Below are 17,470 nucleotides of genomic sequence, written 5' to 3'. Positions count from 1 at the left end.
GCTCACGCTCGCGGGCACTCCATCATGTTGTCGGTTTTTTTGCTACGTTACAAGTCAGTCAGTCAGTCGAGCGGCGTCGTAACGAGCATTCACGAGTTCTTTAGATAAGAGTAGCGTATTAAATGAAACAAAGATAACACAACCTCCACGTCCGACATATTGAATGAAATGAATGGAGCACACATGAGCACAGTCGAGCCGAGCGTTCAAAACGAGCATTCGATGTGCCTCACCAGTTGTGGTGTAATGTAACATGCTCGCCGCGAATGTTACATTACGAGTAAATGTTACAAGTCAGTCGCCACCTATAGGCATAATAAAGCAGGGGAAGAGATATACTGTACAACCTACAAGAAACAAAAGCCTAAAAACTTTGCACTGGGATTATTAAAGAACTCCCTTTAGCTACCTTTATGTGAAGTAAATCTTAGATTTGTTCTGTTATTTGTCAGTATATTTCCATTAAACAACAGTACATCAAAATGCCAGTTATTTGTACACAGACTGTTACATTTTATATCTTAATTGTGTCATGTTTGTGTTTTATTGATACAATGTTTTATTTTCCGTCTATACACAAACTTAAAATAATGTTGTTTAAAATTACTTAAAATTATAACATTTTCAGTAGATACTGCATCTTGTTACATTTTTTGTATCGACGACATGTTTCAATGTGTATCACATCATCATCAGGTCCACCAATTTTAATACATTTTAAAAACTGTTGTACATTTTGCGTTGCGTTTATTGATTATTTTGATTTGTTTAATTTTTAAGTTTTTTGTCTCTTCCTTTAAATTTTGGAGGTTGTACTTGGATGTTTTATATCTGTAAAATTAATTTTCAAATCGTGATTTTGGATATTGACTGTTACATACTTTAATCTATATTCTGTTGCTGAAATTGAAGGTGTGTAATGTGTATGATGTATTCTTCCAACAAATAATCTCCAGTATGATCCGTCGGTGATTGCTATCTTGAATTTGACATGAACCACCGCTTAACTTTAAATATCTTAACACGCAAGGCACAGATCACCAGTCCGATATTTTTCCTGTACCATTCCACATTGTATCGAATGTGGACTTTGCAGTTCTTGTCTAGAAAAGTTTTATAGAATATGGACATTTCATCAGCAGTTAAAATTTGTTTATCTGTTCCTGAAGTTTTGTCTGATGGAAGGTTGGCATCAATGAATTCATTTCGCTCCTGTTAAACAGAGACATTACCTTGGTTGGTTGAAGACTGTTTTGATCAACTAAAGGAAAGAACATTTTAATGGCATAAACCCTGTCATAACAAAATTATGGAGATTAAGTTAATAGTCACCATACCAACATTAATGATCCACAAAGTATGACTGTTCTTCCTAAAGCACATATATGTTACGTGAAGCCAGTTTTACGTAATAAAGGAAATGAGTTTGCATGCCTGTTCAAGCAACGTACTTGAAACAATATAGCGAATCTGTCGCTGATGCATGGTGCATCTTTGTGTCTCTCTTTCCACCCATCCAGTCTACAATTCAATTGCATATACCACATAATAAAGTCTTTGAAGAATTTGGTATTAATGTTTATGGAGTTTAGTGGTGAAGTAGGAGAGGCATTAGACATACCTACTTTTTCATAGGACTGGCACTTCTGTGTACAATATGGAACATAACAAAGTAATTCATTTGTAGATGAAAGGACTAATGAGTAGTTATACAAGTTGGAAAGTATTATAAAAGTCAAACAAGTATATTTCTTTAACTATTCCTCTGACTGTATATCGACAATATAACTGTGACTGTACCGTAATGAAACTTTGATTGTGTTTTATCCAAAAAGGCTTCATTCAACTTCTGAACTTCTTCTCTACGAACACAGAACTCCTTTTCAGTTTCATGTTCATTTCTTGGTACATGGAAAACAATTGGTCGTAGATTTGATATAGGATCTAGTGGTCCTACCATATCATGTGTTGTTGGTTTGGGCGATGCAGATTTTGGAGGAATGTGTTCCACACTAAAATGAAATATTTTGAAAATTATTACAAAACTTGTGTAAAGAAGAACTTTCAGTAGCCAGCTGCATAAATACGTCTATACGGAAGGGTCATTCGGCAAAAAGCGTAACGAAGATGTGTAACAAAGTTGTGTAAGAAGATTTCTGTCTTCTGGGTTATTGCGCTGTGTAGTCTGGTCGATGTTAACCAACGTTTCAGAGGTCATACTGCCTCCGTCATCAGGGCGGAAATCTTCATATTCACCGCTGTGAGAACCTCAAGTCTTACAAAGTTGTGTAAGTTCCTTACCAACAATGTGTAAATATGGACTGACAACAATGGTCAGCTTTTATAAGAACTCCTATGTGCATTGTTATGTTACCTAAGAAACTAATTGTTTACTTGGCAATGTTGTGTTACATTACTGCCATCAACAGCCCGCTTTAGTTATTGTGGAAAGAGCTGAGCTCTGAATCGCTTGTAGAAGAAGTGTGTCGTAGACTAGATAATTTTGTGCTGGTAAAAACGTTTTAGAATATCACAAGTACTTATATAAGAATTATTACATTACAGAGACATATTTACATCAGATTCTCCAGAACCGTGGTTCCACCGTCAACTTTTTTATAAACACTTTGCAACAGTGATGTCTATGAGCACATATTTACCATTTGATAAAATATTGGTTCAACTTGTGGTAAATACAACTGTTGTGTCAGGATATGGGTGACAGAAATGTTGAATTAAGGGACAAACTTCAGATCCTTCAGTCTTGACTGTAGCAAAGTAAATCATGGGAGATGGGAATTTGATGTTATCTGTGGCAGGTAACTTGGAAAGTTTTGGGTTTGGGGGCATGAGCAAACATGTTGGAGATCACATCAGTGAGTACGCTGACAACCAATAAAAAGCATGAGACTGCACAGAACTGTATGCTTGGAGCTGATAACAGTTTTTCCTTGCACACAAAAGGTAGCTAGGTTACTTCTCAAACTCAAGTATATAAATGCCAAATTTTAAGCACAAACTGAACCAGGGTATATATCCAAAACCCAGCCAAGTGTGTTTATATGCTCTGTGTATATAGAGCATCATAAAAATTTAAAAAGTTGGCCAAACTGTGGTGGCATTGCCAAATTCGATTAAGGAAGTGATGTTATACACCTTCATCGATTAGACTCTCCGACCTGTTCCGATTCAAACAGTTCTAAACTTTGAATCTTTATACATTAGGCAGGACCTTTGGATGAACTGACTTCGAATACCCGGTATAAACTTTCTCATGTGTTTCTCGATTATCATAATCTACCAGGTTCCGGAAGGTCATACATACCGTCTCGCCTAATATTATTCTCGTCATTGCTTCAGATGTTTTCTTAATACCACTACGTATGTCATGGGGAAACACTACTGGATTATTAACATGATAAACACAACTAAAGAAGCCTCAATAGTGACAGAACAACCTATAGAAAGAACCTGTACCTTGGATTCATTGAGTCTTATATTATTGAATGCCACTTCTTCAACTGCACAGGTTACACAGCACTGAATGGTAGGGAAACAAGTGGGAGGATTCAGTTGTGGACTATTTTAAGTTTAAATATGGAATACCTGAAAGGACTAAGGAAAACCATAAAAACACCGGTCACGAAGACTGGTCTCTAGTTCCAAGATTTAAATACAGGACTTGCGAAATATGGAGCAGGAATGCTAATCACTGAAAGTCAATAACGGAGTTTATCAGTTACACATTTAAATAAATCACAACTTCAAAATGGGATTGGTAATACCACATTTGGATCTTAAACGACAGAAGAAACAGGTCCCAGAAAATGGTGTTAGTAAATTTTATACTTACGAATCATTTTCATCGTGTTTCAGATCTATGTCAATATCCAAAGAGTCTGGTTCTTCATTTATCTCTACTTTCAGCTCATCTTTAGATTCGTCAATACTATCATCACCATCGTCATCATGAAAATTATCATTATCATCTTTAACATCACCAGTCTTTTCACATTCATCCTGTAACAACACATTTACTGGTGAGCAATGCCCCTTGTACACCCACGGAAATAAATGTTAGGGTTGAACCTGGTACATGCATTTCTGAGAGTCATGCAGTATCTATAATAATGCCCGTGCATCTGAGTTGAACATGTTATTGAAGCTCTGATAATAAGATGATGGTATCGAGAGCCATCACAGGGTTTTGATTCCCTAACACACCTTCCTCAGAACATTATTGGTATCGGCAGACAACTTAGCATGAGCGTGACATCACAAAACTAGGAAATTGATAGAGATTCTACTAGTAACTGAAAATGCATCTGATTATATACTCAACTGCATGACCTCAACTCCTATCGAGAACTGAAACCCGAGATAATTGTCTTCAACATGGTGCGGCCAAGACTGGCATCACGACCACTATGAACCACCCATAATGGTCACTCGTGGGCCGACTAGTCTGCCCATACTTATACCTCATACCAGAGTAATACGAATTAAATGGACTGTGCTGAGAACTGCAATACATGTGGAAAGGTGAAAGAGTCTTAATTTCATATTCATCACTGAAATGACTAATCACATAGAACATAACCTAAATGAAAGTTATAAATCATTCTGCAGCTGCGTTGTAAGTGAAGGTGAGATGCCCTTTCTACGGACAGCGGGAGTATAAGTAAGCGAGCAGCAAGCTGGCAGCTGAATTGATAGTGAGGTCAAGTGGAAGGATGTGCTTGGAGCCAAACCTATTGCTTCAGTTGACGATATTAGTAAAAAGAAAGATCACACTGACACTGACTAAACAAATCTAACCTATCCCACTATTTTTAAGTACCTACATTAACACAGCAATGTTTCTACCAGCATGGTTGCAGCTTCAGAGTTTAGGACCATAAAAACTCTAAATATGCTTACACCCATAATAAATAATTTAATTTCAAAACCTTTTACTTATTTAATTTTAAAAAACTCAACAACTAATTGGCAATGCAAAAGTATTTCATTCACCTTTATGAACAATCCATCCAGCTGCCACATCAGGTAACATGTTGCGGCAGCACGCAGTTAAACGTCATAATTAAAGAAGGTGACTATCTTCTGCGTTGTAGCCCCATGAAGTCTGGTAGAAGTTTACCAATGTTTCAGAGATCATTGCTGCCTCCATCATCAAGGCAATAAGTGCCCTGATAATGGAGTCAGCAAAGACCTTTGAAACATTTGTAAACTTATGTATAGAATGAAGCTTTCGAGGCGACTGAAACTGACGAAAAACTCTCGGGTTACGAGCCGTGTCAAGTGGCTGAATGATGAATAAACCGAATCGGCAGGCAGAAGATGTGGTTTTTTTGCCATTCAGACACGTGACGCGGCTCGTAACCCGAGAGTACTTCATCAATTTGTAAACTTTTACCAGACTCACGGTGCTACAAGCCAGAAGACTCTTTGGACTCACTGAAATGAAAACCTCAAATCTTACTCATAATTTAAATCTGACCAGCAGTCTAACAATGGGAGTTTAAAACCACTACAACCAGACAATAATGGTTCACATTATTAGGCACACAATATATGGCAAGAAATAAAAATATATGTGATTTGGTATTAAAAAATAAATATATAAAACAGAAATAAAAATAAGAATATTAACAGTTAAATCCAGACTGCATGAAGGCAGAAAGTGGCCCTTGGTAGCTTGGGGCCTGCATATGGCCAAGCTCCCCCCACTCCATAATATATACACCTCTTGTTATTTAGTGAATTTATAAGCACAAAATGTTGAAGTATGAATGTTTTGTTGTTTACCTGAACTGGCATTACCAGCGGTTATGCAACGTACCCTCAGAGTATAATTTTGTCTGAAGGAAGAATAATACTGACAACAAGATATTATAATAATTATTAAGAAATTTGATGCTTTATATAAATCTACAAATATATCAGAATTACAACATTTCAGTTCCAGGATATTTTGAATATGCCTTTATAATGAGTGACAAATGTAATTTAACAGTACATGCAGGTTTAAAAAGTGATTTTCACCTTTACCAAAACCAACTCTGGTTTCGGCTTCACAGCAAACTGACGCAGTGCAGCATCTGAACTCTCACATTTCTGATTGAAGGCATACCACCTATCCAGTTAACGAATACAATGACGACATACTCTCGAAGGAAGACCATCACCAGCCACAACCTAGTCAAAGTATTTAGGTTAAACAAGCATCAATTGTAAATCAATCCTCTACTTTCATAAATAAAGTCTTGAATATTGTTCATAACATTCCTTATCAATGTAGGAATAATTTTACAATCAAAATCTTTTTTAATGAACACCAAAATTATATCAGGTTTGACAGTTCATGAATGTTTCACCATTACCATCAAGAAATTAATCAGTAAAGCACAAGGTTGAGAATACTATGAATAATTATTAGAAACCTCTTATCTTGTCCGCCACTTTTAAGATTACAAAAATCATTCGCCGAAACACATGATTACTACACATACATTAATCAAGTTTTCAAACTAACCTTAATAGAAACACACATCATTATTCTAACTGGCAACGGAACCGGTTGTTCCTTTGTTTGGGGTGATTAAAAGATGTGTACCATCACTCCCTCTTTCGACATACACAACCGGCATATTTTAAGTGGGTTGGTACTGCTCATCTTTCTAAAATATATATTAAAAATGCTAAAACAACAATTCCAAGCATTCACTTAAACACCACGGCCGCCATCCTTAATAACACACAGGCTTGCATCAAAGAGAAACGACAGGAATAAAATTTCCCTACAAACGAATTTTTCGATTTCTATACTGTAATCTTTCCTGTATGCGAATAGGTTGTCAGATGTCATGCCATAAGTACTGCTATAACAGCTTTTTTCAATAATTATATATATACATATATAATATATTGTTATGTAAAATCCAGACACACGTTCGTGTATGCTTATACGTGAATCAGTTCTTCTTCGACAGGTTTCTGTGTTGTGTACCTGAATCTAATGTATTAATCAATGTATATCAATTTAAAATCTCGAATAGGTTTCAGATTTTAGAAACGTATAAATATAACGAAAGTGTGGATATCAACAGGGAGTGGGAAAATGTCAGAAACTGGATCAAAATTTCAGCCAAAGAGAAACTAGAATACTACAGGAGAATGTAAAATAAACCGTGGTTTTATGAAGAGCGTTCAAAATTAATAGATCGAAGATGGCAAACAAAATTTCAGTGGTTGCATGACCCAAAGAAAACCAATAAGGATAACTCTTTCAGCCCCAGAGGTTTCGTGGCGTAACCACAGTTTCGAAAATCAATTTATCAGTACCCTGCGATTTCTTCACGAAACCCACTGGAACATAGAGCTGCCATCTTGTATCCATCCACGGTACTCAGTACCTTTGAAGGCATGCTTCAGCCATGTGAAAAAGCATTGCCACTACATAGTTGGTTGTGTTGGAACCTGTAAGCTTTTGATTTTGTGTCAGTGCTATTTGGAATAATTAGGTGAGTGTTTTGTAATAATCCTACTGGTTATATTATATTGTCATGAATTAATTTATATATTATCATTGGTTTAAATGTGAGATGCTTTACAATATTGACAGTTATGTTTGGTTTTAAGTTTTAACCAGTGGGATTACTGAACATTTCCATTCTGTTTTCCTCCAGAATATCATGGCATCAGGAAGGTTTTTGAAAGGGGGGAAAACTGACTCACAAATTAATAATGGCAGTATTTGATGAAATTCCCAGTGAACTAGAATCAGGCACTTCAGATGCCAGTAGTTAAACTGAAGATGTCATTACAGACATATCAGACACTTGTGAATCTCCTATTGATATGTTTCATTCTGTGTTTACACATGCCATTATAAATCATTTAGTGTTTCAAACAAACCTGTATGCTACGCAGAAGCAAGGTGGTGGCCTACAATTTCAACCAACAGGTAAAGACATTAAAAAAATTATTGCTATCAATATCCTTATGAGAATTAAAAAACTGCCAAGCTATAAAGACTATTTGTCATCTGATGAAATGATTAGGGACACTTTTGTAGCTTCAGTAATGAGCAGAAATCATTTTGAATGGTTCCTTGGCCATTTACATGTGAATTACAATAGCGATCAGCCACCAAGAAACGACCAGAATTATGACAAACTCTACAAGATCCGTCCATTGTTAGAAATGTTGTCCACGACATTCAAGGACTATTACAAACCATCAAAAGTTCAGTCAATCGATGAATCAATGATTCGATTCAAAGGGAGCTCCAGTCTCCGCCAATTCCTGTCTCAAAATCCCATAAAGAGGGGGGTAAGAGGTAAGGGTATGAGCAAATGACAGTGAATATGTATCTGAATGTCAGATATATACTGAAAAAATAGGCCAGACAACAGAAAACATTTGGGAGCTAGAGTGGTTCAGGATCTAACAAAACATCTTGAAAGAAAAAAAGCCATCAAGTTTATTTTGACAAGTATTTCACATCTGTACCACTCATGAAGATCCTTCAAGAGAAGGGAATTTATGCTTGTGGGATTGTAAAGAAACAACGAGGAGGGATGCCAAAAGATTTCAAGAATGAGAGACACATGATAAGAGGCGAATTTGATGTTAGGAGCAGAAGTTGTGGCATTACTGCATCACTATGGAAAGACAGAAAGGGCATTCTGTTTCTGTCAAACTTTCATGATCCAAGAAGAATAAAGATGGGACCTCAGAGGGAATTTCACGTCTGTCTTCTGGGTTGTTGCGCTGTGTAGTCTGGTCGATGTTAACCAACGTTTCAGAGGTCATACTGCCTCCATCATCAGGGCGATGAGTCTGAAGATTTCTCTCTTCTGGGTTGACGCGCTGTGTAGTCTGGTCGATGTTAACCAACGTTTCAGAGGTCATACTGCCTCCGTCATCAGAGTATGAAGATTTCTGTCTTCTGGGTTGTTGCGCTGTGTAGTCTGGTCGATGTTTACCAACGTTTCAGAGGTCATACTGCCTCCATCATCAGGGCGATGAGTATGAAGATTTCTGTCGTCTGGGTTGTTGCGCTGTGTAGTCTGGTCGATGTTAACCAACGTTTCAGAGGTCATACTGCCTCCATCATCAGGGCGATGAGTCTGAAGATTTCTCTCTTCTGGGTTGACGCGCTGTGTAGTCTGGTAGATGTCAACCAACGTTTCAGAGGTCATACTGCCTCCGTCATCAGGGCGATGAGTATGAAGATTTCTGTCTTCTGGGTTGTTGCGCTGTGTAGTCTGGTAGATGTTTACCAATGTTTCAGAGGTCATACTGCCTCCGTCATCAGAGTATGAAGATTTATATCTTCTGGGTTGTTGCGCCGTGTAGTCTGGTCGATGTTTACCGACGTTTCGGAGGTCATACTGCCTCCGTCATCAGAGTATGAAGATTTCTGTCTTCTGGGTTGTTGCGCCGTGTAGTCTGGTCGATGTTTACCGACGTTTCGGAGGTCATACTGCCTCCGTCATCAGAGTATGAAGATTTCTGTCTTCTGGGTTGTTGCGCCGTGTAGTCTGGTCGATGTTTACCGACGTTTCGGAGGTCATACTGCCTCCGTCATCAGGGTGAAGCATTACTCATCAGCCTCATGCTCGGGTCGCTCCGACTACTGCGCGTGCGCACGATCCCGCTCACTCGTGCTTCAAGCCTTGGCGAAGGTTTCACCTGGTCTGTGGACTGTGGTCGAGTTATGACGGCCAAAAGCCCGAAGTTTGTGGGCCAACCAAAAAATTGATTCAAAATAATAACAACAACAAAACAGTAGTAGTAATATTAATTACCAAAGATAAAAGATGGCGTAAAGCTAAAAGTATTCAGGAAACAATTATTTCACGTGGACTTGAGTTGTATGATCTCATGACTTTTGATGCATTTAGTAATTTTATTTTTATTTGTAGCACTTAGTACTTTGAGACTTTTATTCGGTCTTTCCATGCTAATGCCGGAACAACTTCTTCAAATAGCCCAAATCTGCCTCATTCGATCTCCACACCTCTTACCCGGCGATCTTCAAACGTCACTTAACGCTATAACAATTCCAGTTGAAAGAATGCCATTGCATGACCTAAAACGATTAAATACTTAACACGGTCATAAGTAATTAAGCAATTTAGACTATTTGTTTCCCACATCTAACTAACCTATTAGCACAAGCCTATAATTGTAAGTAATTTTGAAATATTAACAACAGAATTTAAAACTTGGTTCAGTATGAGATTTACTTGAATGTGTATTATAAATTTCTATGCTCATTATGAGGTATTAGCTTTAAAAAAATAGACGTGACTACTTTTTCCAGCTCTCAGGAGACAGCGTTTCAGTTACGAATTCGGATCTGAGCGCATTAGATCTGTAGTAGCAGTCTTAAATCGGTTCAGAAAAGTAACTAGCAGAATATTCATGAAGATTAAACACCACTAGAGAATTTTTTTAGATCCTGGGAGCTAGTAACGTTTTTGCATTGCTGATTAGGTCCAGATTCTAAATTGAAGGATTTGGTTGTGATACGTTCCAGCAAAACTTACAACATTTTGCAAACTACAGGTTTTTTTCACTATTTTCTGTTCGTCTTTAATTCAATTATAAGGAAAGGATAGAAGGAAAAGTGTATTTGATATAACACAATTATTTAGCTGTAATCTATTAATCCTTCATATTCGCAGATATATTAAAGAGAACATTTTGACGGTATCAGTAATGACTTCTTTCTTTCTTTCTCATCAGCAATGAAGTCGAGAATTCGTTCTCCCACAGAGACAGGGAAGAAAATTAAGTGGAAAAGGAAAGTGGATAATATGTCTCAGGGATGGGCAAAGTGTTTCTGATGATCTTTTATAAGCATTTTCTTCTTGTGTCAATGACGTAGATTTTGCGTGTTTAATTTCTGGTTTGTTTCACTTTGCATTACATAACAAACCCGAACACTTCAGTAAAGTGATTGACAACAGGCTGGACGTTCGTGGTTCGATCCCCGGCAGAGGTAAAACGGACGGAGCGTGGAGTGACTTCCAACCTAGACCTAGTGTCAAAGTTTGTAATATGTGGAGCGTTACGTGTACGCCACCCATAAACATAAGCAGGGAAGGCTTACTGCGTTTATCACTTTGTAAGTCGAATGTACAGTCGGCGACTGTAATCTTGAGACTTGCGGGGTGAAGGGGGAAGCCTTTAACGCTTCGGACTTCCTGCATTCCTTGCAAGTCTCAAGATTACAGTCGCGGACTGTAAATGTCGATTTGGGACAAAAATGTGGAAGGAAGAGACTGTGATGTATTGCACATGGTTATCTCTGTGCTTTGAATCTTACAACAGGCCTTTTCATCCCACAGCACTGTTATCACCAGATTCCGAATTGCAGTGATTAGAATTCCTGCTTCCAGAGACATCGTGTTTTTTTATTTTCGTCCAGGAGTTCACCGCTTATGACGAATTTGCCGTGATTTTACTCAGTACCGTTGTCGCCTTAAATAAATGGCTAGCTAGCTTTCTTAATGCGGATGAGAACCATTTCCTTTTACGTATTTTCGGACTCATAGTTCAGAATCGATATCGTAATTATTCGACGAAAAATAAGCATCGTAACTAAGAAAATATTGGCAAATAAACCAAGACCCAATGACGACGACGAAAAATCACCATCAGCCGAAGACATCTCTTTGAAACGTCGACCGCAAAACAACACGATTATAAAACCACGATGCATAAAAATTAGGATCACGAAGGGTGGGATTACATCGGTGCAACTGAAGACCCACGTCATTTCTGTAAGACGAATCTGAAGAACTGCATTTTAAACAATTTCTTTTCGTGCTATTCCGGAATGGTTAAGCGTACGCTAGATTTTATTAACAAAATGTAGATGGAGGGGGAACTTACGGCTGCATTATTGAGTTCATAATAATTAGACGTTTTAAGCACAAGAGAAGCGAAACACGTGATTTACGAGGAGGAATATTGCCTTGATTATTATGTGTGCACAGTTTTTTATGGTGTTATAGCCTATATATTTTGTTGCGTAATAATTATCCTTTAAGCAAAGCCTTGGGTATATAATGTGAAACTATTAAGGTGTACTCATGAGAATGTGATTTGTCGACAAAATTACTTTTGCTTATGTTGTGTTGCTGTTAGTGTGCACTGAATATTTGGGCCTATATTTTAACAAACATGTTAAAGGTTTTCTAAAAAATATTCTTGTTTATCGAGTATACTGAGAATGTAGGCACTTCATACAGCCAAAAATTTAAATGAAGTCTAGTAATTTACAACCACAATTGAAACTTTTTCGTTATTTTGGAAAAAGTTAGTCTAACTAAAATTCGGGTAGAGTTCTGGTCAAGAAACTCCCCGGCTTATATTGGAACCCAAAAATTGTTGCAACATTTACAATATCTCGCTACAGGTCCGTGCTCTGAGTGAAATTAATCTATTCTCCGACTTCACACACTGTTTCTCCAATATCACCGCTACATATCGTCGAGGTCTACCACGTGGTTTACTCCCTCGAGGTTCTCAAGGTTCTTTTTATAATTTCCCGTATTTATTCCAGATATCTCTTAAATCTGATTTACCTTACGTTGATCGTATGAATCATATAAGAGCATTTCGGTTGTGTTTTGTTAACAATAATATAGCCTACAACCACTAATATATAAGATTTATGAAGCTCTTCATTATAAAATTATTTATATGTGGACAGAAATTGCTAGAGCCCAAATTTAGTTAGAAACTTCTCATTTACTGATTGGGATCTATTATGACATATATTGGACGCAGTCATCATATCCGGCCCATTTTTCAGATGTATTTCACTACTCTCATGTTTAAAAATGTCGGCAACTGTGTTCTTAAAGGTCCTGTTCGTATTTTCATTTAATTTCATGATCGAAGAAAAGTACGAAGTTAATGAGCTCCTCGTTTCCGCCAGTCGTCTCTCTTCGGTCCACATATTCTCCTTCTCCTCAAACACGCTCATTGTGAATGGTAAAAGTTTATTACGACGCTATCAATAATAAGAGTTTTGTGAGATTTTTTAAAATTACAGCCAGAATCGACTATGTTTAACAATTGCTTCTTTGATACAAGGGCCTAGAACTTTATGTTACGGTAAAGAACATTTTGCGTGTTACACTTTAATACTGTTGCTTGTTTTATGTCATGTTTTAGTTGATTATGATCATAACAGTATCGTGTGACAGCTGAAACAGCTCAGTGTTAAGATCTTTAAACACCTCTTTCAATATATCTTAATGTTTTGAAGGTGAGACCTCGCTGACGTGGAATTACTACCAAGAGTGTTATGAAGTCGTCTGACCGAGCGACCGCTTTAATATTAAGGAATTTTCAAGGTAGCAGCAATGAAAGGAAGGAATATGACGTCTACAGACATAATTAATTCTTCAGGTGTCCTGTTTTAGCAAACATGAGTCTCGACAGAATTCTAAATTCTTTTGTTTAAGACCTACTAAAAGTTTCCAAGAAAGAAGTACCACGGGCGAAATTGTTGGATATCAAAGATATTGAACGTGTGTGAAAAAGAGATTTCCTCTGCATTTCTAACATCGAAAAAATAAGTTCAAATCCCGATCGGGGTATGTTCTGTGTGTTACAGAATTATTCCAAAGCAAGGAATCCTACAAAGGAAATAACAATTTGCGATGAATATTACATCGAATGCTTTTTATAAAATGTAAGAATCGAATGTGTTATTCGATTGTTTTCTTTGGGATTACTGTTCGAAATGCGGCAATCGAATGAAAGTATTCGAATATGCTGTACGTTGTTCACAGAGTGAAGTAACGAGATTTCTTTAAAACTACCTCACTTTTGTACTTCTTTCCTTCACAGCTTTCTAAAATATAAAGAGGAAAATGGAACCGGCCTATAATTTAAATTACGAATCATCGGAGAAAGACTAGGTCAGTATTTAACAGCGCACGTTGTAAAACTGTTACAAGAATTGATGGCCGTGACCCATTTGAGAGGTGGCTAATAATTCTAGAACATTCTGTGTACACTAGCAGTGTAGCCCTTAATAACTAAGTAATAAGAAACAATGGATACCCAACCCAAAATAGCGCAAAGACTTTCTCGGGAATCCGAAATTTGCTCGCAAAACAAATTCTAACATTTATACAAACAAAATGTTTATTACAATATTGTCAGTGAAACGTCCATGGACTGTTCTGACCTTTTTTGTTCAGGGCAACAAGGTTAAGCCCTGTTTATGTAGCACGCATTTTAGTATTATCCTTCCAGGTACACACAGGATTTCTAAGCGTTTTGCTCTATTCAGACATTTGACCAAACATTTCTCACTTCCGTTCTGGGGACTTGTCCAGCCAATCGCAGTTTCATTTAATGACCCTAATAGTCTTACTGAAAGCTTTCTCAGGCGCCATAAAATTAGTACAAACCTATAATAACTCAGATATACACCAATGTCTTTGTTTTGGCCAACCCTTAGATTTCAAAGTAATAAGTAGGAGAGAATTGTAAGTTAACGAAGTATTTTTATGACGACATTCATTAAAAAGTCGGAATCGTGGTTCGTCGGCAGTGGCGCTGGATTAATGCAGTAACAATACGACGCATAAAAATTCCGCTTGTCTTTGATTCAGAGAGAAGGAATGTAATTTACACTTCTAACTTTTTTTTGGCACATCTCCTTTCTCCTTGATTTATTCCTACACCTCCTCAATCTCTTTATCACAATGTCCTCTTTTTTATTCAGTCGGAAAAGTTTTAAACTCGTAAGCATTTGGTCTAATATACAGGTTCCTGCCTTTCGCCTTTGTATTTCAATTGTGGTTGAGGTCTCTTATATAAGAAAACCAAAGAGACCTTCAAACACTTGCACTGTAAATTTATAGTTTATAGTTGCACTCCAAGTTCCCTCCCCAAGGACTCGTCAACATCTGCACTAGACGTAGCTTTCGTATAAATGCGGATATTTCGTTTATCATTTTGGTCTGGACAATCATAGAGGCGTTATGAAATATTTTTTCTGCAAGCTTTCATGTATAGACATAAATACATTTGCAAGGTGCAATTTTGACTTCATAACTAATTTATTCATTATAGTATATTAAACGACGCTTTCAGTAGCTTAGTCTATGTAGCGTCCAATAAGAGGATGGTAGTGAATATTAAATCGGAATTGTGACCTAATGGAAGATATGAAATTTATCTGGAGGGACTAACGAAATGCCTGAATCAAAACAGCAGGTCGCAGGGCCGATGTTTGAACTCAGGATCTACCGAATACGGAAGTAGTGATAACCACTCGACCTAGAATTTCTGCACGAATGACCCCAAATAGAGGATTAAATGGGGGTTGCGAGAGGAGAAGGGGGAAATATCACCTAGTTTTTCATGTTATACGTCGAGTTATGAACACAAAACTTCAAGAACAAAGCACATAACATGTTTTTCAGGTCAGTTGGAGTTCACTCGAAACAGATACATAATTCATCAAGGGAAATTAGTTCGTGTTGTTTAGTTTAATATTAGCATAGAACATATCCGTTTGTTAGTAAAATTGCCGCTGAAATATGAAAGGGACATATGTTAATTGTAGCAACGGTGGTGGTAGAAACATCATCAGTGAAAACGAGGAATAATCACGAAAACAAAAACTAAACAATTATCTGGCATCTGAACATGGTCGTAATAATATTAATAATTATAATGCTTGAACTTTAGTTATATTTGAAGTATTGATAAGGAATTGTTCTTTCAATTAATTTCATTATCATTTATTGTTTAGCGCGCTGCATATTTGCCTCAGTATTGACATCTTGATCTCATTCTAAGAAAGAAACGTAATAGACTTAGAGTTTGAGAGAGTTTTAGTGTCAAGGGCTGAGGAGAATATTTGGACTTACGAGACAAGTGATAAAAGAATGGAGAGAATTATAATATGAAGAGCTTCGTAATTATTACTGTTCCTAGCATTTTTAGGGGATTATTTCCAATGTGAATTTGGAGGAAGTGAATATTGTACTGAGAGTTTTAGTTTTAGGAAGAGAATACTTGGGGGATTTTTGTCAAACATGACTCGAATATATGGAATAGATTCTACTGGCTCAGGACTGGGCCCGACAACTGTATTTTGTTATTACGGCAATGAGTTTTCTGGGTTTCTAACGAGAAACGTTCTAGAGAATCGAAGTGAATATTAAATTCTCTGGAAAGACTCTCAACCTTACAGTTAGATTTAACATTTTATTTGAAGTACACAGGTTTGAGAATAGGACAATTATTTTGCTTATTAAATTAAATTTTTCATTGCCCTGATGACGGAGGCAGTATGACCTCTTAAACGTTGGTTAACATCGACCAGACTACACAGCGCAACAACCCAGAAGACAGAAATCTTCATACTCATCGCCCTGATGACGGAGGCAGTATGACCTCCGAAACGTTGGTTAACATCGACCAGACTACACAGCGCAACAACCCAGAAGACGGATATCTTCATACTCACCGCTGTGAGAACCTCAAGTCTTACAAATCTGTCTTTGTTTTTGTGGATACAAATTTAACAAGATTTAGAGTCGAGATAAAGCTTTGTCTTGTAGGAGATCAAAGTTAGTCCTGCTGCCTACTGCAGTGTTGCACAAAGCCCTGGACTTCTGTAAAGGGAGCAGATATATTTTCACAAATTGAAATGTTCTTGCTTTTTAGCCTGATTATTTCCACTGTGAAAGACTTGCGTGAAATATTTAAATGCTCGATAAATAGCTTCTGTGAGACATATCTGAGGCCGATAATGAGTACTATAGTGATAGTTCGTTCGATAATTATTGAGCGAACATAATGAAGAAAGCCAAGCTTGCATCCTATTGTCTGTCAGATTGAGAAATCTGCAAGAGCGAAATTCTCACGAAGTCTGCTTCTTTTTAAAGCAGATAAGTGAATAAATCAGTATAGTAATGTGAAATGGACTTCAGACATAGTTCATTTTTGTTATTAAGACAGTTATTTGTGGCCTGTTTCGTTTGCAACTATGGATGGCTTTGTGAATAGGTTTCTCACATTTTAAAATGTCTTTATAGGTTGCATAGTAACAAAGTAAATCCTAATAAGCGAAATCCTTCTTAAACGGAATCTGGATTAAGCGGAAACCTGCTTTCATCGAGCTTTTTCTCTCGTCCCGAAACTAAAGAGCGGAAACTAAGGTAAAGTTAAAAAAACAGAACGAAAGGACAAAATAATGTAGGAATTGAAAGTAAGATATAAAGACATATAAGAATTGGATTTGTTAGCTCTTATTATAATTTCATCGTGTAGGTTGCTGGCAGTTGATTTGTAACACATACACAAAAGTGCATGGTTTCCTTTTGAATGGGAGTACGTATATATGTGTCGAAACCTCTCTGTCTTCTGATTTGTAGATTCGTGTAGTATGCTGGAAGTTTACCAAACTTTCAGA

At 37.1% G+C, this 17,470-nt stretch overlaps 1 protein-coding gene and 1 long non-coding RNA gene across 13 annotated transcripts in view; one reads left to right on the top strand and one right to left on the bottom strand.

Annotated features, from left to right (window-relative positions):
* Positions 1-432: 432 nt before the first annotated feature.
* On the bottom strand, positions 433-6,812 carry LOC110832273 (uncharacterized). Of its 9 annotated transcripts, none has more exons than XR_015535190.1 (5): positions 6,536-6,807; positions 5,014-6,198; positions 4,343-4,523; positions 3,854-4,020; positions 433-1,212 (listed from the first exon to the last, which is right to left on the bottom strand). XR_015535190.1 is itself a non-coding variant. In XM_087348925.1 (5 exons), exons 3-5 carry the CDS (start codon positions 5,041-5,043, stop codon positions 1,754-1,756), a joined length of 456 nt encoding a protein of 151 aa, XP_087205051.1. In that variant the 5' UTR covers positions 5,044-5,457; positions 6,046-6,198; positions 6,536-6,794; the 3' UTR covers positions 433-1,753. The 9 variants fall into 9 exon arrangements, 4 of the variants coding, with proteins under 4 accessions (XP_087205051.1, XP_087205053.1, XP_087205050.1 ...); XR_015535187.1 differs by lacking the exon at positions 4,343-4,523 and adding an exon at positions 1,622-2,012 and having other exon boundaries at positions 6,536-6,795; XR_015535188.1 differs by lacking the exon at positions 4,343-4,523 and adding an exon at positions 1,626-2,012 and having other exon boundaries at positions 6,536-6,795.
* Positions 6,813-6,917: 105 nt separating this feature from the next.
* LOC110832272 (uncharacterized) overlaps positions 6,918-17,470 on the top strand; it is an 80,288-nt gene continuing 69,735 nt past the window's right edge. For 2 of the 4 annotated variants that reach the window (XR_015535193.1, XR_015535194.1), the window contains exon 1: positions 6,923-7,523. This is a non-coding gene — a long non-coding RNA (uncharacterized LOC110832272). Of the gene's footprint in view, positions 7,524-17,470 lie in introns of all 4 variants that reach the window. The other 2 variants (XR_015535192.1, XR_015535195.1) reach the window with 2 other exon arrangements.

This window comes from Zootermopsis nevadensis, unplaced genomic scaffold (genome assembly GCF_977971745.1).
Source record: "Zootermopsis nevadensis isolate Lab colony 2312 unplaced genomic scaffold, Znev_1.0 Znev_ptg000014l, whole genome shotgun sequence".
NCBI classification, from domain to species: domain Eukaryota; kingdom Metazoa; phylum Arthropoda; class Insecta; order Blattodea; family Termopsidae; genus Zootermopsis; species Zootermopsis nevadensis.
Note: the sequence above shows the minus strand (reverse complement) of the source record. Positions and strands in the feature narration are given on the sequence as shown.

Coding starts and splice junctions, on each gene's coding strand:
- LOC110832273 (XM_087348924.1), bottom strand. CDS start 5,043: ATGTGGCAGCTGGATGGATTGTTCATAAAG. Junction 4,021..5,013: donor TGGATGGATTGTTCATAAAG/GTGAATGAAATA, acceptor GTGTTGTTACAG/GATGAATGTGAAAAGACTGG. Junction 2,013..3,853: donor AAACACGATGAAAATGATTC/GTAAGTATAAAA, acceptor ATTTCATTTTAG/TGTGGAACACATTCCTCCAA.